The sequence below is a fragment of the Lethenteron reissneri genome, chromosome 22 (assembly GCF_015708825.2).
Source record: "Lethenteron reissneri isolate LAM-NWPU_2019-01 chromosome 22, ASM1570882v1, whole genome shotgun sequence".
NCBI classification, from domain to species: Eukaryota; Metazoa; Chordata; class Hyperoartia; order Petromyzontiformes; family Petromyzontidae; genus Lethenteron; species Lethenteron reissneri.
Genome location: NC_083800.1, coordinates 6,367,779 through 6,394,052, shown reverse-complemented (window position 1 = coordinate 6,394,052; position 26,274 = coordinate 6,367,779). Strand labels below are relative to the sequence as shown.

General features: G+C 45.2%; 1 protein-coding gene across 1 annotated transcript; it reads right to left on the bottom strand.

The window, feature by feature from the left end:
* Positions 1–1,284: 1,284 nt before the first annotated feature.
* LOC133345568 (RING finger protein 24-like) lies at positions 1,285–25,208 on the bottom strand. Its single transcript, XM_061556469.1, has 6 exons — positions 24,707–25,208; positions 23,243–23,401; positions 14,740–14,782; positions 14,557–14,598; positions 10,955–11,034; positions 1,285–5,258 (listed from the first exon to the last, which is right to left on the bottom strand). The coding sequence occupies exons 2-6, from the start codon at positions 23,398–23,400 to the stop codon at positions 4,949–4,951; spliced, it is 633 nt and encodes a 210-aa protein (XP_061412453.1). The 5' UTR covers position 23,401; positions 24,707–25,208; the 3' UTR covers positions 1,285–4,948.
* Between the last annotated feature and the right edge of the window lie 1,066 nt (positions 25,209–26,274).

The window sequence follows — 26,274 nt, the reverse complement described above, 5'->3', positions numbered from 1 at the left end:
TATACTTATTATAACGTAATAATTTTCGAGAATCATCTGGTCATTTCTTTCTAGATTTGAAGCTTTCGTGAATGCAAGGATTCATATTCTTAGGTTTTTTCGGTAAAGTCACGTAGGTAAAACATTAAAATTAATAAAAGTAAAATAAAATAAAATCACGACGTTTCGGAGGCAACACAAGCTTCCGTCTTCAGGTGGAACCGTCACAGCCACGACAGATGTATCAAGTAAATGAGAGATTACAAGAGCTACCACTCCGTTTATATAATGGTTGGAGAGGGGGGGGGCAAGTAAAGCACACTTTTTATTCATATGTTAAGGTGAGGCTTAAGACTAAGCATAGACTGCATAACAAAGGCTGAGCCTTTGTTATGGAGAGGTACGGTTATTTTACTTTTATTAATTTTAATGTTTTACCTACTTTTATTAATTTTAATGTTTTACCTACGTGACTTTACCGAAAAAAACCTAAGAATATGGTCATTTCTTGTTTGAGTATAATTCCATCGCATGGAAACATCTTGGCACAACAGCAAAAATGAAGTTACTCACGCGCGCGCACTCAAAACTGTCCTTGGCCCCGTTTTTGTTTTTCGTATTTATTAAATGCGAGCATTTTTTCCATGGAAACACATCGTCGACAAATGCAAGTTACCCTCTAACAATACAAATAACTTTTTTTTGTAATGTTTTTTTCCCTCGGTTTTTGTTTCTTTATTTACCTAGAATCTGGTAATAAATATGTACAGGCTCGTTTCGACAAGAAACAGACAGCAAGCGGACCGCCACCACCACCACCGAACGGCAATGGTGCAAAATTGGCATTTGTTGAGGACCCAATATCACAAGCTGTGGTGCACCAACAGCAGCAGACTGAGGCACAATTGCTGGGCGTTGGCAACATCCCTTCAGAGGGCAGCAGGCGGGGAGGTAACGGCATTTTCCATCGATCCCCATCGCACAAACCACAACGACCGCAACGCATCCAAGTCTCGTGCCCTTGAAATCCATCCGCGATGTCGTGCATATCACTGGAGATTCTTGGTCGGGGGCCCTTTAAAAAAAAAAACACTTTTGAAAAACAAAAATTTGAATTGCGCTACTGAAACACTTGGAAGAGCACTGAACCAGGGCAATTTCACCTGATTTTATTTTTAAATCCTTTATATTAAATTCGCTTGCTTGCTTAGGACCGTGCTAATCTTTCTGTCGTTTTTTAACCCACTTCCCGTGATCCAATCGAGCTGACATTTTCCACACATACTCGTTGTGCGTGACAATTAATGTTCGTGAAAATTTATTTCCAAAATTTTACACTTTTTAGGACAAAAATATTATATTTAATTACCAATTGCTTAATGGTGCAATGCAATCACCCGACCCATAGGTGGCAGTCATCTCAAGCCAGAGGACTAGAGGACTCTAGCCGCCACGCATATAAAGGATTTATAGTGAAAAACTTTGTTTTTACTGGTTATACTTATTACTGCGTCTCCACACTGTTCAGAAACTCCGTGCCAGTGCAGTCCCAATTGGGTGATGTATTTTGCACTAAAGTACCATTCGATTGCGTGTTTCACAATTGGTTTGATTTTTGGCAGGTTCAGTGTTCTGTTTTTCCTTATACCTTTCATAACGCTTTTAAATTTGTAAATATAACAAAAACAATTTCACAAGTGGGCTAAATTTCGTCTTCATGCAAATAATGGTGTTTCTTTTGTTACTGAAGTGGATATACCGGGGCATCCCTTCCCTGAATTAGCTCGCTATTTCGAGGACACACTGTACTGAGTATTGGTGACATCCGCAGTACGGTGGCTATGGGAGACTGCATGTTTCTTACAAAAATTCCTATCGCGATCCAGCCGAGCATCTTTCGTGCCACCCCAGGAAGCGCACGACCCTTATCAGCGTCTTTCCTTCACCTCCCTCCAACTTCGACTTTCATTTTGTTCCTTCGTGAGTTCAGCAATGCCCTGCTTCAGTGCTACTTAAGAGCAAGTGGGTGCGAGTACAAGTGTGAAGGACCCTGGTTTACTGATATCTCCTTGTGTTTTGTCTTTCTTTAGGCAGCTGTGTATACATTGATATATCGTATATATGTCTAGAGGATTTTTTTCCACTGAATTTTTGCACACGTGTAGGCGGGCCAGTGATATGTTTGGCGGGGGGGGAATAAGATTTCTATTCAATGACTTGATTAGTAATTGAATAGAAAGATAAACATGTTCTTTAGACTTTCTCTACACAGTATTTTTAAGAGGATAGTTCTTCCCAACGAGAAGATACAGGCCCGTTGCGGATATTAACAGCGGTGAATATTTTCGAAACGTTAATATTTACGTAAGCTCGAAGCGGGTGGTCACTAGCCATTGGATTAAATTGGATTGGAAGAGGCCTTTTTTGTTGAAACACTTTTTTGACGTGCTAGCTTGCACTGTGGCATTTCCTTTGCACCTTCAGGTATTCACTTGTATGTATGGTGAACTTCTTTCGCACCGTACAAAGCCAACCGTGCTAACTGGAGGTGCACTCCCCTCTGCTCCATGTAAACATGGGCTGCGAAAAACATTCTCCAGGAGATCTCCACGCACGGAGTACAAGAGTAACAGAACCATCGGCGCACGCTGATCGGAAACTGGTATGGATAACTAAATGAAACTGCTCCTCTGTAACCCGCGGGACAAGCGCCACCTCTAATTGATGAATTAAAGCAGGCAATCGTTTGCTGCCTGTATTTTACTTGGTGTCTGTTCCCACATTGGATGCTGTATATATATTTACAAAAACTAATTCAAATTCTTTTACAAAATTACCTTTTGTTCATCTTAATTATGGCATAAATCCCAAGGCCATAGTCCTTGCATATCGCGCAATGAATACCGGACCTGATACATTCTTTTTAAACACTTTCATGATATTTGACAAGCTTTTTTTCTTCCTCTCATAGTTTTCAACCTCCTGGGGCAACGTTCTTCTGAACGTTCAGGGTAACTGTCCAGGCTGGTGCTATGTTTTTACCAGTGTGGTTTCACCTGATGTAGCTTAAAAAGGGGCATTGTGTCAAATATTGGGCTTATTTCCAGACTTGAGATGAGAAACCGATTGTACTCACGTTTCACGATTTAACCTCAAAAGGGGGAAACATTTTGCCATCGCTTGAAGCAGAAAATCCCACACTGTGCCGAGCTATCGTTTACATTGTCGTGCAATAGTAAAAAATAAATCCTGTTTAACATAACAAAATAACACTGTAATATGTAAAAAAATTAAAAGCTTAACTGTAAAAATAAATTAATGATTACAATAACAAAACGAGGCTTTCACAATAAATATCAAATAGCAATTTGTAGTCATTTTAACTTACAATTATAAATTTCAAGTTGTAAACAATCAGGCACAGGGTAGTGTTGCTAATCTACAAGTCTGACATTGATGTGTTTTAGAACCGTAAGAATTGGATGAAGATGTTATTTTGTGGTGGAAATGTTGATCGTCAAAGTCAGCATTGCCTTCTGCTCGAAAATATGGTTCGGAAAGGAGCGGGTCAATATTGTTGGGCCTTTTTGGACGCGTGCTTGTAAAGTGGCCGACGGACAGGCCAACCTTGTTCACGGTTGTTCACGTTCAGATTTTTCATGAAAACCCCACAAGAGGTCTTCATTTCCAAACAACGGGATACATTCCCAAAATGGATTTCGTTTCAGCCTTTGTCAAAAGAGCAACCAGGGCCAATTCAATAGATGTTATTTCATGAAACCAACCTGTCACGTCCAAATAGAAATATGTTCAGTCAAACATACGCCTCTTGGCTTTTTGCTTCTGAGCGAAACACTGGATATTAAATACAACTCGAGCATCAATGAATGGCACCTGTGGAGGGTGAACCGTGGTAATTAAATCGACCACTGTAACAGAATTGGTTCATTCCATATTCAGTCTTGCAGATGTGATGTTTGCAGTGAATTCATATGTGCAGAGCAAACCAACTACTCTCCATAGAGGTCTCTCCTTGCACGATCAACTTTGCCAGCGTACCAATGATCCCAAATGATATTAACAAACTTTCTGTAGACCTCCAAAATCATACATCTTGCACATCACCAGGTACAAACATAACATAATTACCTTGCCATTTAAGTAAAAATAAAAACTATCATAAAAATGTACAGTATTACACAGAATAACTTACAATAATAATGTTCAAGTCCTTATCACAATTTCCTCTGCGTTGCCCTCATAACTATAACCACACATCACCAACATTTAACGTGGCTTTAAACTTTGGTGTTATTCCTTCACAGCAAAACTTTGTTTCAAAGCTTTCCTTATACTAATATTTGTCGATAGATGATGCAGTATTTTACACTATAATTCATCGTCATTTTCACAGCCTTGTCCTCTAGAAATCTGTTATATTACTCAGGTCTCCTTTCCCCGCCTGTGTAATTTTAGCGAAGGTGGAAATAATGCAAAAAAAAAGGCTCGTCATTTTGACTCCCCTTTCTTTAACAAAACGGACCATTAGCATAAAAAAAGCAGATGTGATGCTGAGCAAAAGTGAGCTCTTGACAGCGTGTGCCCATAGCGAGTGACAGGGGAGCAGCTGCAGGCGGCAGCAGCAGCAGCATTCGCAACCGGGCAACAGCGGTTGACGCGACAGACCGCTTGCTGCGCACGCCCTGCGATGGTCTGAAGCGGGGCTCTTCCAACGTCCATACTGGTAAACGCAGGCCCGTCACGACGATGGGCCCACTACCACTCGCACCAACTTTGCGTTCTCCCCCAACAGTCCCTTTTAAAAACTTCGCAAGTCCAAACTTCGTCGGTGGCGGCGGCGGCATCCGGTGCCCGTCGCGACGACCCCCGGAAAAAATGGAGCCAAGGTGCCCCCCGCCGTCAAACGACGGCACGCGGTCACGAAACAAAGAATCCCTTCTTTTGTTATTTACACCGCGGAGAAGCCGCCGCTGGGCCCTTCGGCCCCGTAGAGCGCCGCTCGCGAGATCCGCTGCCCGTCGACGGGGCAGCCCAAGGAGCTCGGTGACCCCAGGGCGCCCACGCCGAGGCCGAGGTCCCCGGAGTCGCTCGTGTCGCTCGCATCCCCGGACTCGGCCGACGGCAGCAGCCGCTGGCGCTGCGTCGGCTCGAAGGAGGCCGGCTCGCCCTGGCTCCTGATGGCCTTGGAGCCAGGCAGCAGGATGGGCGTGATGCACATGGGGCACGACTTGCGGATCTCTAGCCAGCGCACCAGGCACCTGTGATGGATGAGGAGGAGGAGGTGAGTCAGGCTCAGCGTCGGGTGAAGAAAAAAATGCCATATCCTGAGGACGTTCTTAACGTGGAACAATATGTTGTCAGGTGCTGGCTGGGAGATTGTTTTGTCACATACTGGGGAGCTACTTTGGTATGTTTTGTTTGCTGGGAGCTTGAGTTCCTGGAGAAGCTGCCAGCATGTGACAACATAATGCATCCGGAACTGAAGGCAAATATATCGTCTCGGGAGCTGAAGGAGCACATGGACGACATGGTGCCGAACAATACGTGGTGACACAACCAGAAAACGCATATGAAAGCCGTACAGCACAAGCGCGAAAAAACTGCGCAGTAGTTATATTTAAATTGTGTCGGTGGCGTCAAAGGCCGAGACGAAGAAAAGCACGTTGGGAACTCTCGCGGCGAGCAATGCCCGTAGCATTGCGGAGCGGCCACTGGAAAGTTACATCAAAGATTGCCTCCGAGAGTCATTTCCATAGACCTCTGGCAACAGGACACACCGCGCGCGGTGTCTGTCGCGTAACAAACCGGACTTTGTCGTTCTCAGAGATGGAACTGGTGTATTGAAAACGCCGATTCGTTAAAAAAAATTGGTGCGGCCGAGGGAAATGTATTATTTTTTTGCAACCAAATCATCTGTGACAACGGGCACATGCAGGAATGAACCTGCATTCGCGAAGTCAGCGATAAGCATATCATTTTTGACCTGTGACATATATGAATATTATCTTTAATGTATACCACGTAATTCTAGATTTGAAGCTTTCGTGACTGCAATGATTCATATTCTTAGGTTTTTTCGGTAAAGTCACGTAGGTATTTTATTTTATTTTTATTAATTTTTATTAATTTTGATGTTTTACCTACGTGACTTTACCGAAAAAACCTAAGAATATGTATACCACGTACTGAAAGTGAATCAACAAACTTGATTTGAAGCTTTCTTGACTGCAGGAATTACTCTTTGGTTCTTTCGGTAAAGTCACGTAGAAAGAAAATAAATTAAATAATAGAGTACGACGTTTCAATTGCAACACAAGCAGCCATCATCAGGTAGAACTAAATTTGAGAGAGAGACAAAACACAGACACACAGACAGACACACAAGCAGAGAGCCAACACAGAGACACACAGAGAGAGACACAAAACATAGTTGTTGTGTCTCTCTCGGTGTTGTTGAGTAAAGCACCAACATTTATTGTCTTGTGTGTTTATGAAATTGTAAGCTCTTAAAAAATTGAGACCTTTAAACGTTCTCAGAATTTGTTCTGTAACATCCGCTTCTGTGGGCCACTCTCACAAGAAGGGTTCACAGCTGCAGCGTAAATTCCAAATAGATCATTCGTCACGAGACACGACGCCAAAAGCACAATTGGGTTAAAGTTTGGAAAATTATTCTTGCAGGAATGAGATGTATCCAACAATTATTAATGTGCGATGTTCCCTTTGCAGTCGTATTAAGGGCTATGAAATTATCACAATGAAACAAGAGGATACGGTTACTGGAATCCAAAAATAGAACACCCACATAGAGCAGCTGGCAGCTGTTAATCACTCCTATTTGGCTGGGAGACACACATGTTCCTCACCCACATATCATGGACACTGTTCGTATTCAAGAATGCTTTGAAGCGGGTAGCTGTTTAATGTGAAATGGGAGTTATTATACTCCTCTGCACTTGAATGCTAAAATTGTTGCTCTGCCAATATGTATGTTTTGCAATTGGCAAGGCGAGCGAGTATAACATCTGCAGGGGCACTTGGTTATAAAAAGTTTGCCCCTTTAACGGAGAAGAATAAACAGCTTCCCAGCAGGCACTGCTTGGATGGTGGATTTGGAGAGATGAGACGAAGCCACCGCTATTATATAATCTCATCTTGTTCAAACCTGCTGTCAAAACACCGAGGTTCCACGAACAAGTAGGGGAAATTGCTCGGCTTATTCGAATGAAATATGTTTGTATACATTTGAGCAACAATTTTCCAAAACGGAAGTGTTTCTAATTAATGGCCACTGCTGACGTCGTGTGCCGTGATTTACGCGTCGTTTTCACAGCAGTTCCCCGATGATGCCTGTTTCGTGATCGGACGTGGAGCTTATTCGGTCGTCAAACGTAGTCGCTGTGTTCCAAATGCATCTATTTGACAAAATATGTACATTTTAATCTTGTACACGTGCTATGGTACGTGTGGTTTTTTTTGGTATCAAATAGTGTGCAAGGTCAAGGTGCAGTAATTTGCTTGCTCATGCCACTGCCGGCAGAGGCCCTTCTGGCGGCATTGGCTATAGAGGGTAGTTGGCTTCATCATCCACGGTGGCCGGACATGTTCAATAAATGGCGCTCATTATGACAATACCGCAAATTGAAAACCCAAAAAACAGTGGCTCTCGTCCACTCTATACAGCCTCGGTTTGAATTCAAAAATGCCCACATCACTCAAGCACCCCCCCCCCCACACCCAGAGATACACCCCCCACTCTGCACGTGGAAGATATCTGGGGTAGCTGCCTTATAAAATGTAGGAAATTTCCCTGAACATTAAATGGTCTGGTATCTGTCAGTTGCGTAATAAAGGATTTAAAAACAAAGTTTTTCACTATAAATCCTTTATATGCGTGACATCGGTTTTATTTTATTATTCATTTCAGTTTTTCTTGAGTAAGAGTTTCATTTTTATCACATTGGTATTTTAAATTAAATATGAAATTTTATTTTTCCTAAAAAGTGGAAAATTTAGCAATTTTTTTTTCACGAAAATAAATTGTCACGCACAACGAGTCTGTCTGCAAAATGTCAGCTCGATTGGATCACGGGAAGTGGGTTAAAAAACGACCGAAATATTTGCACGGTCGTAAGCACGCAAGCAAGCAAGTGAACTTAATATAAAGGATTTAAAAATACAGCACTCCAGACGTGCAGTTACATGTGGTTCTTCCGGTATTGATCGTGCTTTTGTGATGACGGTGCCTTCACAATTGCAGCACCTAAACTCAGGAACTACTTGCCCTCCGAGGTCAGGACTTCTGAGACACATACAAATCTTCAAATCACGACGAAAAACGTATCTGTTTAAAATGGCTTTCTCTCTTTAGTTATTTTCAAAGCGTCGTTCTTACTTCTTCTTTGCTTGGCTAATGTAAAACTATTTCTGCCTTTCCATGCATAGCACCATGAGATCGATTGTTTCAGAGCGCTTCATAAATTTAAATTATTATTATTGTGAGAAATTCTTCTTCTCATTGCTCTGGCTTTTATGGTGGTGGTGGTATCTCCGCTCCAGGCCTAATCCCGACTAACAAGTAGCACAACGAAAATCGCTTCATATATACGGCCACACAGGATCCGCTTTCCCTTAAATGAGCAATGTTTCAAATTGTACGTTATCCGCCAAGCTCACTTAACACAGGGGTGCACTAGTCGCTTTCATTTAAGGGAGCTTAGTGCCCGGACAGATTTTCTGCTGCCGCTGGAAATTGTAGCCAAGCGGAGTTAGCAGCAGATGTACCGGGCCTGACAGCGGGAGCTCACGCCAATGAGCACACTTGTACCGAGTGACCTTTTCATTCTCACTCACTGTGCTGCACGCACCGTATGCTCGTTAAGTTGGGGAGCAACAACGGACCTTTGTAAGGGGCGCCGTGGTGGCGAGGTGTTATCTCCCTCACCTGGTATGCAGTAGCGCGTGGGTTCGATCCCAACCCCTGACACCTGTATATTTGGAGTTTGCGTATTCTCCCCATGGTGGCGTGGATGTTTTATCCGGGCCCTCCGGTTTTTCCCTCCACATTCAGAAACGTGTGCTTAAGAGTGTTTGCCTGCTATACATGTCCACATGATAAGCCACTGTGTTGAGCTATCATTTATGGCCAGGTCGTTTCTGACAAAGAGCTTTCTAGCACAGTGGGCCTTACCCGGTAAAATATAACACAAATTAGTTTAGTTTTAAATACGGGACGAGTGACAGGTCAAACGCTAACCAGAGTTATTGTTTCAGGGCCTGACAATGTGGGTTTCGCCATGAAGTCTACGCTGTGCGGGATTGGTCGTGTGGGAACATCATTCCCCACCGGAGGTATCATAATAATCATAATCAGGGCTTAAATTAAACCAGAGCTGTCCAGAGATGAGCTCTGTGGGGTTATGGGTTGGTTGAGGGGGAGTGGGGGGGTGCCAGAGAATATTCCACAAGATACTAAGCCCTGATCATGCTACTGCTGCGTAGGTTTTCGTGATGTTGCTGCACAGATCTCTGACGTGTTGTCTGGTTCCTGAAAAATCTCCCAGCACGTGGATAAAAATACGTCGAACCAACACGCGGTGCAACGCAGCAACACATCGGAGAGCTACCACCATAATCGTCATCATCATCAGCCAACGTCTGTCCACGTCTGTCCACTGTCAGACAAGGGGCCTCCTCTGCAAGCCAGCACCATCCCTCAGTCACGTGATGCAACAATCCGTTTCCCTCTCTTGTATTACGCAGGAAACTCGCATGCTGTTCAGGTTACTTGATTGCACAACAGCCAGTGTTTGGATAAACCAGTGCTTCTTAAACCTGGGGTGCACGCACCCCCTGGGAGTGCGAGATGCCCTTTCTGAGGGTGCGTGAAATGGCCAGATTATTTTTTAAGGTAAATCATCCAAACACAAATTAAGCATGGATACGTAAGCACAACTACTTTGTTTCATCAAACCTATTTATTGACGTAATTTTTTTTACAACTGAGAACCAAAAGGGGTGCAAGGCTGCAGTAAAGGTTAAGAACCACTGGGCTAAAGAAACACTTGTAGATACCACAACTTTCAACAACCCAGGTTAACTCGGCCTTAAACGACTACCCAGCAATGCGTGCGAGTTCCAGCGCTGATTCACGATGGCAGCCTAGGGTGGCGCTGTCCTCAGAGGTTGGCCATCCATGTGCGCTGTGCCAGTGTTAATGGGGGCTCGCTAATGATGCGTCATGCATTAATTAAAACAGGTAAATTGTGGATGTCTTTGCAAGTATCCTGCAGTGTTCCCGTGTGTGTGTTAGAGAAAAGTCCCATTCATGCAGATTTTCGTTTTTGAAAAAAGATGTGCTGCTCACTTTTATTTCCAGCAACGGGGAGAACTGCAAGGTCGATGTGATTTTAGGAATTCAAGTCAAGATGGGAAACTTACTCAAATCGTTTAAACCTAGGACTAACAGATGGTTAAAATTTCAGTCAAAGTTTGGAGACAGCCGATAATCCCTCTGGGGTCAATAAAGTAAGGCCCATTTTGTGGGTTAGTCAGCAGTGGTCGTTCTATGTAGAATTCCTGCCCCTGGCTTGGAGTTAACGGTGAAAGCAAATCAACCGAGCTGTCTGCTCGTCGTCATTCAAATATAAAGATATCACTTTATTATTTCATAGTGGGTGAATTATGAAATTCCCTGTGCCACCAAAAGTACATTGTCACGTGTTTCAATGAAACCAGCATGAATGATGTGCTTGTGTGTGTGTGTTGCACACCGCCACTTAGTGGCGAATGGCGGTTGTTGTTGTGTTGGATATTAAATTTGTTCCGGGACACCTCCCCAAATGGCGTTTTGCCTCACGATATTCGTGGCTCACACTCTCGGTACTCCAAAGAAAACACAGAGAATGCCCCCTCCCCCCCTCCCCCCCTCCCCACCGATCACCGGGTCACTTACTTTCGGTGGAAGGCGTGCCGGCACGGACAAATGCCCAGCTTGTCCTTGAGCGTGAAGTCCTCCAAGCAGACGGCACAAGTCTGCACGATCACAGAGTCAACGTTACCAACGCGGCCACAACACCGGCACATGGTACGGCACACGCCCGCCGACTTGCTCCCGCGCGCCATTTCGCATAAACGTTAAACTTTTGGAAGAGGTTCACAATGTTTATAGCACTGCCCGATTTTCAAAGCCAAAATTTCGCAGGATTTGGCGTGTGGATGAAAAGCAAAGCTGCCGAATTTTTTATCCCCCCGAGTCGCGGTTAGAGAAGGGAAGGTGCCACAGCATGGCTATTGAGGCCAAGGTTTGCAGTCGTCAGTTTTAAATGAATTGCTTGGCCAGAATTATTGTGCTTGTGTGGAAGAGTAATAATGCCACATGTATCTTGAGGCTGTTTCACATTTTAAAAAATACACATAATTGCAATGTCAAACTCTGCTTCTGGCTAGGAATGCCCTCAAGTCAAGCAGCAAGAGTAAATGTGAAAAAATACCATCTGTTAGTCCAACACGCATGTTCACATTGGTTCAATACGAGTATTTATTTTTAATGCAGTACAGTAGTTTTAAAAATACATAATAAATGTACACATTTTTCTATCATTCGTTATTATGCATGGCAACATAGTGTGTTTTATGTATGTCCACAAGCTGCCATTGTGTGGTCTGATAAAGGCTGTAGTTGATAAGATGTTAATAAAATATTAAGAATGTAAATGTGTCAATTTGCTTATTTGGTTTAGTGCTCTGAATTGTACACTGAAAGCATTTTTTATTAATCCACTGCTGGAGGGCCTCCCAACGCCGTGGAGGTGATTGGTGTTATTTGGTCATACTTCACCGCACTGGTTATTGTGGATCGGTGAAGGCGGGAGCATACAATTACAGTACAACAATAGATTTTGGCTACACCGCCAACTGCTGCCCACAACCTAGCACCGCCTCAAGGCCAGCTAACGGCATGCATGGCGATCATCCATCCAACAATACGATCCATTAAAATGTATTTGTAAGTTATCTCAATCCTTAGATATGCAACAAAGCCCAAGCTCAGAGGGCCTCAGATGCCCTTATGAAAACAAACGAAGAAAGCACAGTACCACAAGATGCATGACATTGAGCGCACAACACACAAAAGCCACAGGCGAAAACGGAACCATCAACTCGCACACAAAATGAGCCAACCCCCTTTATCTCAAATTGCTTGTGCATCCACACAAATCCTTGACTCACGGAAATGTATGGGCATCGAACTCGGTAGACATTTCTACCATCGAAGCCGTGAGACGCTGCTCTCCGAAGATCAAGATCGACATTCAGGAGCAAGCCGAGCGTTTCCTCCGGTCGATTTGCATTTGCGTCGCGCTAACAGATGTCGCATCACTCCTCAAATCTCCTCAAGGGCTGCCCCCCGCGTGGCAGGCGGCAACAGAGATGGCCCACAAGCAGAGGTCGCAACCGGGTACCCGATACCCGTACCCTACCCGATACCCGGCTACCCGTACCCGGCCGGCCGGGTACGGGTACAGGTACCCGTTTGCGACCCTGGTGCGGCCGGGTACGGGTACGGGTAGGCCGTGAGTCACTACTGAGTAACCGTTTGTCACTCATTTCCCAACGTCTTGTCTCTTCTCACAATTCAAGTTCCTAGAATCAACCCACCCGCGCCTGCAACATGGCTTCATCCCAGAGGTCGCAATCGGGTACCCGTACCCGTACCCTACCCGTAGGGTACGGGTAGCCAGGTATCGGGTAGGGTACGGGTACCCGTTTGTGACCCTGGTGCGGCCGGGTACGGGTAAGGAATCAAAACCCGTGTGTGACCTCTGCCCACAAGTCCAAGTCTCTGCTTTACAAATGAGACTATCCTGGCCTCCCAAGTACTCACCTGGTTAAACAAAAACAAGCTCATGCCAGGTGGCTCAGGGGGAACGCGAGTGGCTCGCAATCAGAAGGATCTGAGTTCAACTCCTGGTTGGGGGTTGACGTGACTCATCATCACTCCGGGGTTGATAAAATGAGCATCCGTTTTGTGGGGAAGTTAACACTCACTGATTTCAGGATCTACTGCACCCCCCACACCCACCCCTCACCACCATAGGAATAGGGAATTTCCACGACTTTCTTACAGCTTTCAAAGGGAGATAAGCACCACATAAATGCTCATTTGCGCAAGAAAATTCCCTGCCTTTTTTATTTATTTCTTGCCGCGCAGCGCGAAAGAAGCTGCCCTACGAGCCGGGCAGCTACACAACACCATTTTTGTCACAATGCGCACGTCAAAGTTCGCAAACTGTTGTTTCTCCAGAATCACGTGGTCATGGGGGGGATCCTCCATCCGCGATCACGTGCGGAGCACATGATCGCGGATGGCAGCACCGATCGGGATAAAAATGGCATCGACACAAGGGCATTACCGTTGGCGCACACACTCGTGTGGACTCGGCTGGCCGGGGCAGGAGCCAACATTTTGGTTAGAGGCGGGTTTAATTTACCGGCTCATGCAATCCGATTCCCGGAGCACGTCGCTGCACCCCCCACTACCCCCATACCCGCCCCTTGTGTGCCTGGTTGTCTATACATAGGTGCCCGCTGACGAATAGAAATACTAAGTGAAATCTCAACGGTAAGTTGTTGCTTATCCCAAAACAAACAGTTCAGATCGTAACGTTACGTAGGCTGTCTCAAAGTGCACTGTCCCCTTAGCGGTATCGGAACGTGACAATAACGCACTGTTCCTTTAACATATCTGTGAGATCCTTTGGCTCACAAGTTTATCAAACGAATCTCTTTTTTTATCCGCTCATCACCTTTGAAGCCACTTGCGTTCATCACGACTGGCTTGGCAGGTCCATTACAGTTCAGATGAGAGTCTGAAAACCATTTTTCCATGAGTGGTAGCACAATTAATTTTTTCTAGGGTGTCCCTATCGTTTCCATATTGTATTCTGCCCCAATGTGCTATTTGATGAAGGTCTGCATTTAAGTGTTACATGCATCTTGGCTAACTTGTGGCGATGGTAAACAGATTTTTTTTTTCAATGCTACACGTCGAGCCCACGTTATTACCAAAGCCAAAATCATGGCCAACTCTCTGAAGAACATATCAAGTCAATTTTAAAGACATAAAACGTCTGACAGACACCGCCTCATGTTTACGATGTTTTTGATGTTTTCGAGAGTCTGGGCTGGCCTTCTCTTTCAAGGCTAAGGTGCCTGCAAATGCCGTAAATAATACGGTGGAATGAAGCCATATGGTTTAGTTCCCAGTCAATTTTCCTAATCCACACTACAGTATTAACGATCACTTGTGTAGCTATTTAACGACGAGCAATTGCACTGCATTACGCCGGGTCACTGAAGAAATAGAGCCACGAAGGTTCGCTCCATCCAGGGCAGACACTCGGTGATCAGACGCACGCTTGGCTCGCAGCCATTCCCACCACAGACTGTAAGCGGAAATCGACGGCAGCGATTTTGCCAAAATCACGATGTAAACTCAATATTGGCGCCGCAGTTCAATTTGTAAACGCACAGAGACGTCACCGTGATATTTACCTCGTAGCAGTCAAAGTTCCGTGCTTTTCCTTTCTTGATGACCTGTTGAAAAGAAGAAAATTATTTTAAAAAATTATAACAAAAACAGAATATAAGACACTAGATGTATTGCCAAACCATGTACGTTTGGTGTACACGTACGTATTGAACAAAAGCGACAACAGAGTAAATAAAATCTCTTACCTCATTGTACTTGTTAATTTCACGCTGCGCTTTGAGCCGTAACCTGGCAACAACATGAACCAAAAATATATATTTATTTCTCATGTAAAATTGGCACCGAATACAGATTATTTCAATTAACAGCGTTTACATCCCATTATTCTCTCGACGTGAGGTAGATTCAAGTCAGCCATTGAAAAATCACAGTCGTTCGTGGTGGTTTTTTGTTTGTTCTCTGGCTAGTAACTTCAGCCAATATTAGCCATGGCCTGATACCAACACTCTTAATGCCCTTCTGAAAGCCAACTTTGTCTCACCTTAATTTGTGTAACAAAAAACTTCCCAAACCACAAAACCAGTATAAACCACATTTTGACTCAGATTTACCTTTGCAATATTTTGCTATGCAAATATTCAAAAATAAAGGGTGCTTAATGAAAAGGGCATTTGGCTTGGGCAATGCAGTTTGCAGAAAAATGCAAAACAAATAATGCAAATGAATGAGTGAAGTCCTAGGATTTTCAGAAGCCACCTGATCAGTGTTTTCATTTACACTTTGAAGTTCAGCCTTTTCAAGTCGTGAATTAGCTCTAACTTAATAAAATCGAATTTTTCCCCTAACCAACAGTTCAAAGTCCCCACAGAGAGCCATGGCACGTGCTTGTTAGTCAGCCCGCACCAGCTTCCAGCTTGTAACCTCACGTGGCGCCACATGGGGGTATAACATTGTATGGCCTTTCCCATACAACACCATTCTCTCCACTCGGATAAGGGGGCCCCATAAAAGGTTAATGTGGAAAGTGGAAACAATGTAAAAGTTCATACTGCAGTGGTGTAATTATAAAGGCTGCAGCTAGCCTTTTACAGACATTTGCGCGTTCTTAGATGTAGCAGCATATGTTCGGAATATCCTGTCGTCTTTATTTCACCAAAAAATTAAAAACAAGCCCCATTGAGACACGTGGTGCATGGCCTGTTTTGCAAGGTTGGCCTGGGTTACATGAATACATTTAAAATACTGTACAACAAAATGTTTACAAACGTTTGAACGTTAACAAACCTGGATTTGATTTGTGATAAATTGGATACAAATGTGAACATTGTCAAAAAAAAACAGAATGTAATTATTATTGGGGTATTATAGAATATGTTCAAAGTTGTTCGTAAAATGTTAAGCCAAATATTGTACAAACTTAGCATTTTCACACTTTGTTAAAGGATTTTTTTTCGACAACAAAAGCAATTTTAAATGCAAGGCTACGTTCAAGTGCAGTATCTGTGCCAAGTGAGATTAGAACTGGTCCTGAACCCCCCCCTCCTTCCTTTCACCAACCCGAAACAAACCAGCATGGTGAAGTATGGTTTAAAAGAGAACTCCATTATCGAAACGAGGTGGAGAGCTCTTCATGCGTTGGTGGGAAGAGAATGGCTGGAATGAATTAATTGTTCCACCAAGCACACAATGTGGCAAATTACTGTGTTGAACTTAACATATTTCATTCATTTATTATTAATTCATCAGCCAGGTGAGAGCCCATTGTGGCTATCTATTTTATTTCAAGGGAGCCCAGAGTCAGAGCAATGCAGGTACAGTAGAACATGTGAAGATTAAAGGTCCATAACAGCTGTCGACAATAACAATAATTTTGCAAATAAAGCTACATTTATTACCACGTAACAATTACAACACTGAAGCTACCGACACAAAGCCCATGCATTGTGCACCATTCGGCCATGTGACACGGCAACCGCGCGCGTGTGGTTTCGATTGCCACAGCTGTCCTCTTATTGCCTGCCCTCAAAAGAGATCGGTTTGGAGAATTAAAAAAATCCACGGAAAAAGACGTGAACTTAAAAAATATATATTCTATCTCTCATTCAACTAAAAAATCGATACTCGATTGCGTAGCGGTGTTGTTCTCTTCTTAAACGTCGTCTTTCGTGTATGCACGTTGTGGATGGAATACTTTTGCCACGATTGGATGAAGGCCTCAACAAACAGTGCGAGTCTTGGGGATTGTTTGGCAATGCTTCACCGCACTGACCAGTACAGGTCGGTGACCAATTTAGACATCAATCTGGCACCGATCTTAGCCATGGCCAGGAAACAAACTCAGGATGCAGGGTTCGTAGCAGCGAACCACTTTGCCACTGCTCCATCCCACCAAACCCCACCCCATTTCGACCTCACCCTACCCCCACGTTACGAATACTAGTTAATTATAATGGTGTAATTGATATAATCACCAACAGAGCAACAGTACGTTCGAAAAGTAAAAAAAAATAATGTCGTTTTCACTGACATCTGGTGATTATCACAGGAATAGGTGGTTTCCCATATTCCCGGCAATGTCACACTAAACAAACCCATCACGGGAGGTTCAACGGTCACACAGAAAGCCCCTTAAAGCGCCACAGCCTCTCGAACATTCTTCCCCTTGCCTTCCAACCCCCCCCCCCCCCCTTGGGGAATCTCACTTGATCCAAGTTAACAATTGCCACTGCAAACCACAGCACTCGGTTTATCAACACGAGCCACACAGCCTTAAAAAAACAAAAATACAGTCAGCAATTGCGCAAAAAAAACCACATGGAACCAATGAAAACATTGCTTAATCCCGTGACACACTTCTGTATACGCGTCACTGCTGTCGAAATTTACCCCACATTACTGTTATATGATTACAATGCAAGGACAATTACGGTAGTTTCTGAGCAAGCCGCACATACTCATCTCCGAGGTAAAGGTGCTTTTAATAACATAATTGCCTAACCGGGACTCAACCTAAAGTGCCGCTTGAATTGAGTCATTGGGGCCATTTCATGCGTTGAATCACTTGGCACCAGATTTGTGGCAAGTGGCAGTGAATTAGTGTGCCGTTCTCAGATAAGGGAGGTAAAACTACCGATCGACTACTCGGCGACAGGCAAGCAGGCAGTGTTTATCAGCCGAAGTTTGTTGCCAGTTAACGTCTTAAATGAGTGGCGACTGACACGTGAAAGGTGATTGGGGCCCACACACCCCTTCACCAGCCTGCACCGATCAGCTTTGATAAGTGTGGTCAAATAACCCTCATGCCCACACAGTGGAATGAGGAGGCCTTCACCCAGCAGTTGATTGTCAGAAGGGCTGCAAGTTATTTGTTGTAAAACTAGCCTTTTGCCCGTCCAAGGACGGGTGTATTGTAGTTAATCTGAAACAACTGCTCTATCTTTTCACCTGAAGACGATTGCTTGTGCTGCGATCGAAACGTCGTAATTTTTGGTTATTTTTCTATCTGCGTGACTTTACCGAAAGAGCCAAAGAGTATGAAATCCTGCTGTCACGAAAGCTTTAAGTCAAGATTACATTGGCGTCATCTGGTCCTACACCATGTGAGACTAGGCTCTAAGAAAAGCTGTCTCGGGTGTGGACCAATCAATTTCAAGGACAGTGCACACATTATCAGTGTTGTGGTTTTTGTTTGCATTCCGACCGCAGGTATTGTGGTCAATGCAAACATGACTCCTTGTAAAAAAAGGTGTCAGTTTTGTTGCCAGATAAAAGGGTAAAAAAACAATTATATTTTGCTACTGGCAAAGGAGGTTCCAATGGTGTAAATTACATTGTCGAAGAAATGTTTATTATCGATTCCTATCATCATCTATGGTCAATCCACTGCTGGATGAAGGTCTCCTTCAAGCCGTTACCATCTCTCACAACTTTGCGATGTAATAATTGTTTAGGATGTTGTAAACAACACATTATGGATATTGTATACACCACAATATACATAATTACAACACAATCGCCCTAACTAATGTTAGCAAGGGAAATAATACTGTAACTTGGGATCAACCCTTGCACATGTCTTTAATTCAAATACATTTTAGAGGCTAAACCATTTAAATAATTTTCGAAAGTTTTTTTTCTCAAGCACTATACTGTACAGAATTTGCATCTTTTCTGCGTTTTGCCATCCCCTTATTTAAAGACATTATCAAAGTTAAAGAAACATTTTCTAATTAAATACTTACATTCTATGCAAGCCTAGCTGCTGTCGTGGGCCACCCAGGAATTACGCGTCTCTAGAACATGACAATTTAATAGGTAAGATGCTGCTTTGGCAGTGGTGCACAAGCACAACAAAGACAGAGACCCCCCGTGTCGCCTATAACAGACTGCTGGGGGCTAATGCTGTTAGCGAGCAGGCAAGGTACGGGGGTGGCCAGCACCACGCCCGACCGCCTTTGTCTTCCCCCAGTGGCGATGTTTACCGCACACGGTACTCATTCGAGTCTGACACGACCTAGGGGAGGGGACCCCCTCGAGGCTGACACGACATAGGGGACCCCCCCACCACCCCCAGGAGTAGTTCAAGATCACCGTCACTGAGTGTTGGCCGTGAGCCCGAATCGAACTAGTGTGTCGCCCGGATTCGGAGCACGCAGCTCCCTAACCGTTTGCACTCTCGCTCAAAAAAAAAACACGAAAACATACACACGAACTCAACACTGCCTTAAAAAATTTTAGACATTTTTTGTTTTTTTTATTAAAGCGTTATTTACCAACGCGTTGAGTCCATTTCCTGTCTAAGCGCACGTAAGAGGTGGCTCTTTAAACCCTCCGGTGGGTGACGTCATTCATTTCCGGAAACATCGCTGACGAACACCGCCAGACGTGGGAGGGAGAGGGCCTCGTGGTGGTGGTGGTGGTGATCTCCCGTGGAATGTTACACCGGGGTAAAACGAGTTTTAATCTTAAATACGATGGTTTTTTTTAAATAAGGAGCAGCTCACGGGCGGCAGCAAAGAACGTGCATTTTATCTTGCGATGTATCAACATTGGGGGGGGGTAAGAGCCCCTTTTTAGTTCTTTCGGTAAAGTCACGTAGAAGGGAAGTAATAAAATAATAAAAAATAAAACATAATAAAATTATTCTCGCTACGTTTCGGCCGTCGTGAGAATAATTTTATTATGTTTTATTTTTATTATTTTATTACTTCCCTTCTACGTGACTTTACCAAAAGAACCAAGAAGATGAATCCCTGCAGTCACGAAAGCTTTAAATCAAAATTTAGCCCCTTTTTAGATTTAAAGCTTTCGTGACTGCAGTGATTCATCTTCTTGGTTCTTTCGGTAAAGTCACGTAGAAGGGAAATAATAAAAAAAACACAATAAAATAATTCTCAAATAGTGAGAAATAATTCTCAAATACTGAGAATTATTTTATTATTTTTGTTTCTCAAATAGTGAGAATTATTTTATTTTTTATTTTAATTTTATTACTTCCCTTCTACGTGACTTTACCGAAAGAACCAAGAAGATAAGAGCCCCTTTGTAACGTAAACATAAAATTATAACTGGGGTAAATGCTCTATAATCATCGTGCATCGTCTCCGCAGTGTTTCGTTCGACTTTTGGCGTCGTTCGACTTTTGGCGTCGTTCTCTCGTCTACTGACACTGCTGGCGAGACTAGGCCCGAAAGCAGGCTTTGCTATCTCTGATGTAGGGCAATCAGTTTCAAAGACAATGCCACATTATCATCATTACAATAGCACCTTTGTTCGTTTGCATGTTCACCACAAGCACGTGTGCGGTCAATGCAGCCTCGATTCCTTGCAATAAAAGGTTTCTATTTGCTCTTTGAACATCTTAACACCTCCTTGTTTTATTGCCACAAAGGGGTAAACACCTTTTTGTTTTACATACTGGAGTAGTTAGAATCTGTACAGGGATGGAACAGTGTCGGTGGGAGGTGGGGGTGCTGCTGCTGCTACTGGTGGTGGGGTGACGCACAGAGTGGAAATTTCCAACTCGTTCGGTGGCGCAATGGGACCCACGCATGGTGGATTCCCTTTCGCTGTGCGTGTGTGGTGCGAGCCCGTGGCGTGGAGAAGAGAGAGAAACGCTGCAGAGGGCACTCATCCGTTGCGTTAAACGGAGGAACGTGAGAGCCCCCCCACCTCCTCCCGAGCACGTGCTTGCCCACGTGTACATTTCCCGTCGTGGGGTTTATGTTGTGATAGTTGCAGGCTCTGGCGTGTTGCGTAATAATTGTTTGTTTGTTTTCCCAATCGATATTGTATTTACAAAGCTGCCATCGGCATTGGCACGGTTTCGTGTATATGATGTGTAAGGAAATTTATGTAGGGGGCATTTGTGTGTGCTGCTATTGTAATTGATGTTTAATAACACGCCCTTACAGGGTGTGTCCTTTAAAAAGTACAACCAGGTAACGTTCTTGGGTGAACTGTTACTTTATATGCCCTATAGAGGTAGCCACGATTTAAAGGAAAGTTGCTGTTTTGTCAAAGGCAACATACACAATTTCAATACAGCAAATAAAATGGCCAAATTATTTTTTGAAAATAATACAACGGTGCTGCTGCTTTGCTTGCGAGCTGCATTTTCTCGGTCGCTTTCAAATATAATCATACCGTGAGCAAAACGCGCATTCGCGTATCCACTGTGACGTTGCGAGCACACGCAAACAGCGTGCCCACTGCAAAATTGGGCTAAAAAAAAAAGCCTCGCCAACCATCTGTCGATCTTTACCGAGGCTCTCTGCTCAGTTGAGCGAGATCACAGGCAAAGAGCCCCAGTAATATTCCACCGCGCAGCATTGCATATAAATATAAACACAGCGCCGATGAGTAATCCGCATTAGCAGCAGTGCCCGTCACTTGCATTGAACTCGTGGTACACGTAACCTCTACCCTTCTCTCTCGTGCCCAAACCATGCTGCTGTCGCGTGAAATATAACTCATTGAGCCAACTCTTCGCCTGTGGGCGATCTACATCAGTGCTTCTCAACCTGATTTCATTCCACGACACTCACTTTCGAGTTTTCCAGATTTTCGCGGCACGCCGAACCCAACAATCACCTTGGCGCCAGGCGTGTGGGTATCCGCTGCTGTACCGTCGTATTACTGCTCACGATTACAACTGCGCGTGTGTATTCGCGACTGTGCGAGTACCCCCCCCCCCCCCCCCCATGTCTGCCGTGTGTGTGTCTTCGTGTCTGCCCAATTGCGAAAGTGTCCCATCGAAGGAGTTGAGAGGGCCTGGGGGTGGTGGCCATGCTGCACCGCGACCAAAACCAGCGGAGGGCAGGAGGTGTGGGGATGTGGGGTAGGGGCTGGATCAGCCACTGAACGGCATGGAGAGTTCCAATGTCCCGGCTCGCAAACAGCGACGGGTTCTTTACTTTCCTGTATTCTTCAAATACCGAGGCACACCAGGGACCTGTCGCCATAACAGCACACTGGTGTGCCATGGCGCGCTGCTCGCGAAGCACTGATCTATGTGAATGCATGCCTGGCCAAGCCCCTCCTCCTTTCGGTGTCACGAGGGTTGTGGCTAAAAAAGTTCGAAAAATTTGTTACGCAAGGAACCTCTGCACAATTCAACGCAACGCGCACACCCACCAACCTCATTTATACCACGTACTTTATGTGCTAGAAATAAGGGTTATTGGCCAAAACATCTCCTTTTTTACAGTATAGTTTTCGTTTTAAGGCAGTGTTTTTGATGAGTGTTTTTGTAATTGATAGTGGTTCACCACTGCCAATACAGCAGCATCGCCACAGAATATGTTTAACCCCATTTATACATCACACATGTGGCTAACAATGTTGCTGTAACATCTGCCTTGCGATGAAAAATGTTTAATGTTATATTGTATACGCAGATGCCATGATGTTTTGACCAATGTTTAGCCACCATTGCCCAATGCAGAGTGTTTGCTGGGTGTGCATTACCTTCGTCACAGGGTTTCCAAAATTTCTTTAAATTACAAGCCACAACAGTTCAACGTATTCCACTTCCACCCACTGCCATATAGGGATGTGCAATCTATAAGGCCTTCACGTGCATTTGAATAGAGATTAGTGAATGTGAAAAGGATGACTGTGGCAGGCTGAATAGACTGGGACATTGCAAAGCCCAGTAAAGAATATTCCACACAGCAGAGCCTCCAACAATACAGGCACTATACCAGTTGTCACCAACCACAGCGTCATAGAAAACTAAAATTTCCGATACCAGCAGAGAAGTTGAGCACAAACCGACGACGTCCATTCAAACATTTCAAAAACGTTGATAATGACAGATTTTACAAATCCAAGTTGTACAGAATTTATTTAATTAAATACATATACTTCCGTTAATTTCTCTATATCAAATCTATATTTTAGTCCATTATCCATCAGTTTTTTTTTTAAGCAAGCAATCTCTGCACCAGTTGCAATCGTGTGGGTCTTCTTTTGAAATGTTTAAGCAAACAAACTCTCAGCCAGATGGTGTCATTATCAAGGAGCAATTAAGCAAGCAAATTCTGGACCAGTTTCAACTGTCTGGATCTCTTTGATTAAATTAGTGCAAAGCTTGGAACGCCAAGAGGCAAATGGACTCAGCTGATATCGTGTTACTGGAGAAATTAATGATACACACATGTTATTATTTGTGTGTTTATCCGTTTCTATGTGTGTGTCTGTATGTGTAATTGCATGGGTGAGTGGGTATGTGTTGTTGGCACTTACTTTACGAGATGGCAGCAGAAAATGAGGCTCAGAACAAAGACGAACACGGCCGAGCCGGTGGCAAAGACGACGAGATTCAGCGGCAGGTCCTGCAGACCCACGCTTGGCATCGCAGTCGTGCTGTCAGAGTAGCCCCAGGAGTAGACTGGAATGTACATCCTGGATGGGAGGGGCAGAATGTGTGGTGGGGACATGGGGGTTTACAACATGCGTGGTACATAAACCGTTTTATCTTATCAGCAAACCAATTGTAAAGGAATAAACGTAACGGGCAAAAGTCAAAAGTAATTTCTGTGCCATGGTTGGATTAGTTTTGTTTATGTTTTAACCAGGTGACAACTTAAGAGACCAAGTATCATTTCAAAGAGTGACCTGAGTCATTAGTCTGTCAGCACATCATCCCAATTAAATAATGTGCGTGGTAGATTTCGAAATCGACAAATTTGGACATCGATGCTGGTCGACTCGTGCAAATGACGTCAGGAGACCTTCAACGTTCTCCGTGAAGCTGACGGCACCGTAGTATTAGTCAGAGCGGCGGTGGTTACCACCTGTAGTAATAACCAGGGCGGCCGCTGGGTTTGAACCGCGACCGTTCGCACACAAAGCGCCAAAAGCGTTACAGCTAGGCAATGTCATCGCACAATCGCCCATCAACGTCCTCGTAATCAATACAATACGCAAATTTGACTGATGCAGTCTAAACGCAGCTACCTCAAGATAACAGGTAACATCTGTTTAGATAATTTACCGAGTAATTGCCTCATTTCAGCCTCGAGATTGAGATTCAGGCGGTCCCTGCTACAACGGACGGGATGTTTCGCCAATACCATGAACGAGTGGGTTGCCTTCGTGTCAGACAGACAAACCCCATACAACCTGGAGAAATCCCATAAAACCTGGAGAAACCCCATACAACCTGGAGAAACCCCATTCAACCTGGAGAAACCCCATTCAACCTGGACAAACCCCATACAACGTGGAGAAATCCCATAAAACCTGGAGAAATCCCACGGCGCATCGGAAGGGGATAACCCTCACAGCTCCGCACAGATGGATTCAATGCACGGGCAGGCTCAATACACAGTTAATCGCATCAGGTTATTGGCTATCGTTAATTAAGACTGCATTGGCCATTTGCGAGGATAATTTTGCAATATAATCAATGAGCATCTGTATGATAGTGGACTGTACAACAGCAGGCTTAACTGCATCACATACAGCCATCTGGCACGAGTTATTTCAGCAGACTGGGTCATGCATTCTTGCCACGGACACAGTATTTGAAGAATGCATAATTTAACACTTTTGTAATCTTATGACAGAAAAAAACAACTGCAATACAATGGAACGAGCTTCTTTTATCGGCATACAAATCGATACAGTGGCAATATACACACACAGTACGATAAAGCTTGGCAAACAATGTACATTTAATTAGAGATGTATAGATGTTTCTCTTACCCGTATGAAAGCCAAAACGATGGTGAGCTGCGATTCACGTGCAGGATATTTGAAAGATTTCTCTGCCCAGCGATTTCAATTTAGACCGACCAACAACACTCAACAATCGCAACGCATTAAAAGTCCGATCTGCAAGCAGCAAATGTGGGTAAGCTGGTGGTCTCGGGGCTAATAGATTTAGCCGAATATACGACCCTAAATAATAATGGACATACAGAAGATGACTGCAAGTCTACCCTTCTTCCCACTTTGTCTTCAAAGCCAACTTGCTGATGTCCTCCGTACACTTGGAACTGAACTGAACGCCGTGCCGGATGTCGCTCTAACGCCGTAGCAAGACAACAATGTTTGGCAATTGTTCACCCTTATCACTGCAGCGATGCTGAGACACAGAGCGAGAGAGAGAGCTCGAAGGCGACACACACACACATCTGTGTTGTGGCTCTCCGCTGCTCAAGGCTGCACAGCTTATAGAGAGAGAGCTGCGCTCATTCCGTGTGGAAAATTCCCAAGTTCAGCCCCGACAATCGGAGCTCCGCCTACACACAGAGGGAGCCTCCTCCTCCTGCCCCCTCCCCACCCCCTCCCTCTCCATCCTCCCCCCCTCCCTCCCCGTCGTCCTCCCCCTCATCCCCCCTCCCTCCCCGTCCTCCTCCCCCTCATCCCCCGTCCCACTCCATTCTCCTGCCCCCCTCCCTCCCCATCCTCCCCCTCCTGCCCCCTCCCCATCCCCTTCCCCCCCTCCCTCCCCGTCCTCCTCCTGCCCCCCCCTTCCTCCCCGTCCTCCCCCCCCCGTCCTCCTCCCCCCTCCCCGTCCTCCTCCTCGCCCCTCCCCGTCCTCCTCCTCCTGCCCCCTCCCTCCCCATCTTCCTCCCCATCCTCCTTCCCCCTCCCTATCCTCCCCCATCCCTCCCCATCCTCCTCCTCCCCCCTCCCCATCCTCCTCCCCCATCCTCCCCCATCCCTCCCCATCCTCATTCCCCCTCCCCATCCTCATTCCCCCTCCCCATCCTCCCCCTCCCCATCCTCCCCCTCCTCCTCCCCCCCTCCCCATCCTCCTCCCCCCTCCCTCCCCATCCTCCTCCCCCCTCCCCATCCTCCTCCCCCCTCCCCATCCTCCTCCCCCATCCCTCCCCATCCTCCATCCTCCTCCCCCCTCCCCGTCCTTCCCCCTCCCTCCCCATCCTCCTCTCCCATCCCTCCCCAACCTCCCCCATCCTCCTCCTAGCCCCTCCCCTTCATCCTCCGCCACGCACGCGCGTCAGTGGCGCGCGCGCGCGACGTGCGTGCCGAGGGGGCGTGAGTCCATCCGCTCGTCATCCGTGATGCGTCTGGGGCGTGGCTTGGGGGCGTGTTTATGTGTGAGTGCGTTGGGTGAGTGTGAACCGGACCTGGGCCTCTCCTAGGTCGACTCAGCCTCAAATGAGTACTCGGTGCGGTTGTGTAAACATCGGGTGGGAGACAAAGGCGGTCGGGCGTGGTGCTGGCCACCCACCCACCCCCCTCGTGTTCCTTTCCGGCTCGCGAACAGCAATAGCCCCAGCAGTCTGTGTCACAGGTGACACGAG

Excerpts from the sequence above, each read along its gene's own strand:
- LOC133345568 (XM_061556469.1), bottom strand. The coding sequence starts at position 23,400 with ATGTACATTCCAGTCTACTCCTGGGGCTACTCTGACAGCACGACTGCG. Across the intron at positions 14,599-14,739 it reads AAATTAACAAGTACAATGAG|GTCATCAAGAAAGGAAAAGC; the intron begins GTAAGAGATTTT and ends TCTTTTCAACAG. Across the intron at positions 5,259-10,954 it reads CGGCACGCCTTCCACCGAAA|GTGCCTGGTGCGCTGGCTAG; the intron begins GTAAGTGACCCG and ends CATCCATCACAG.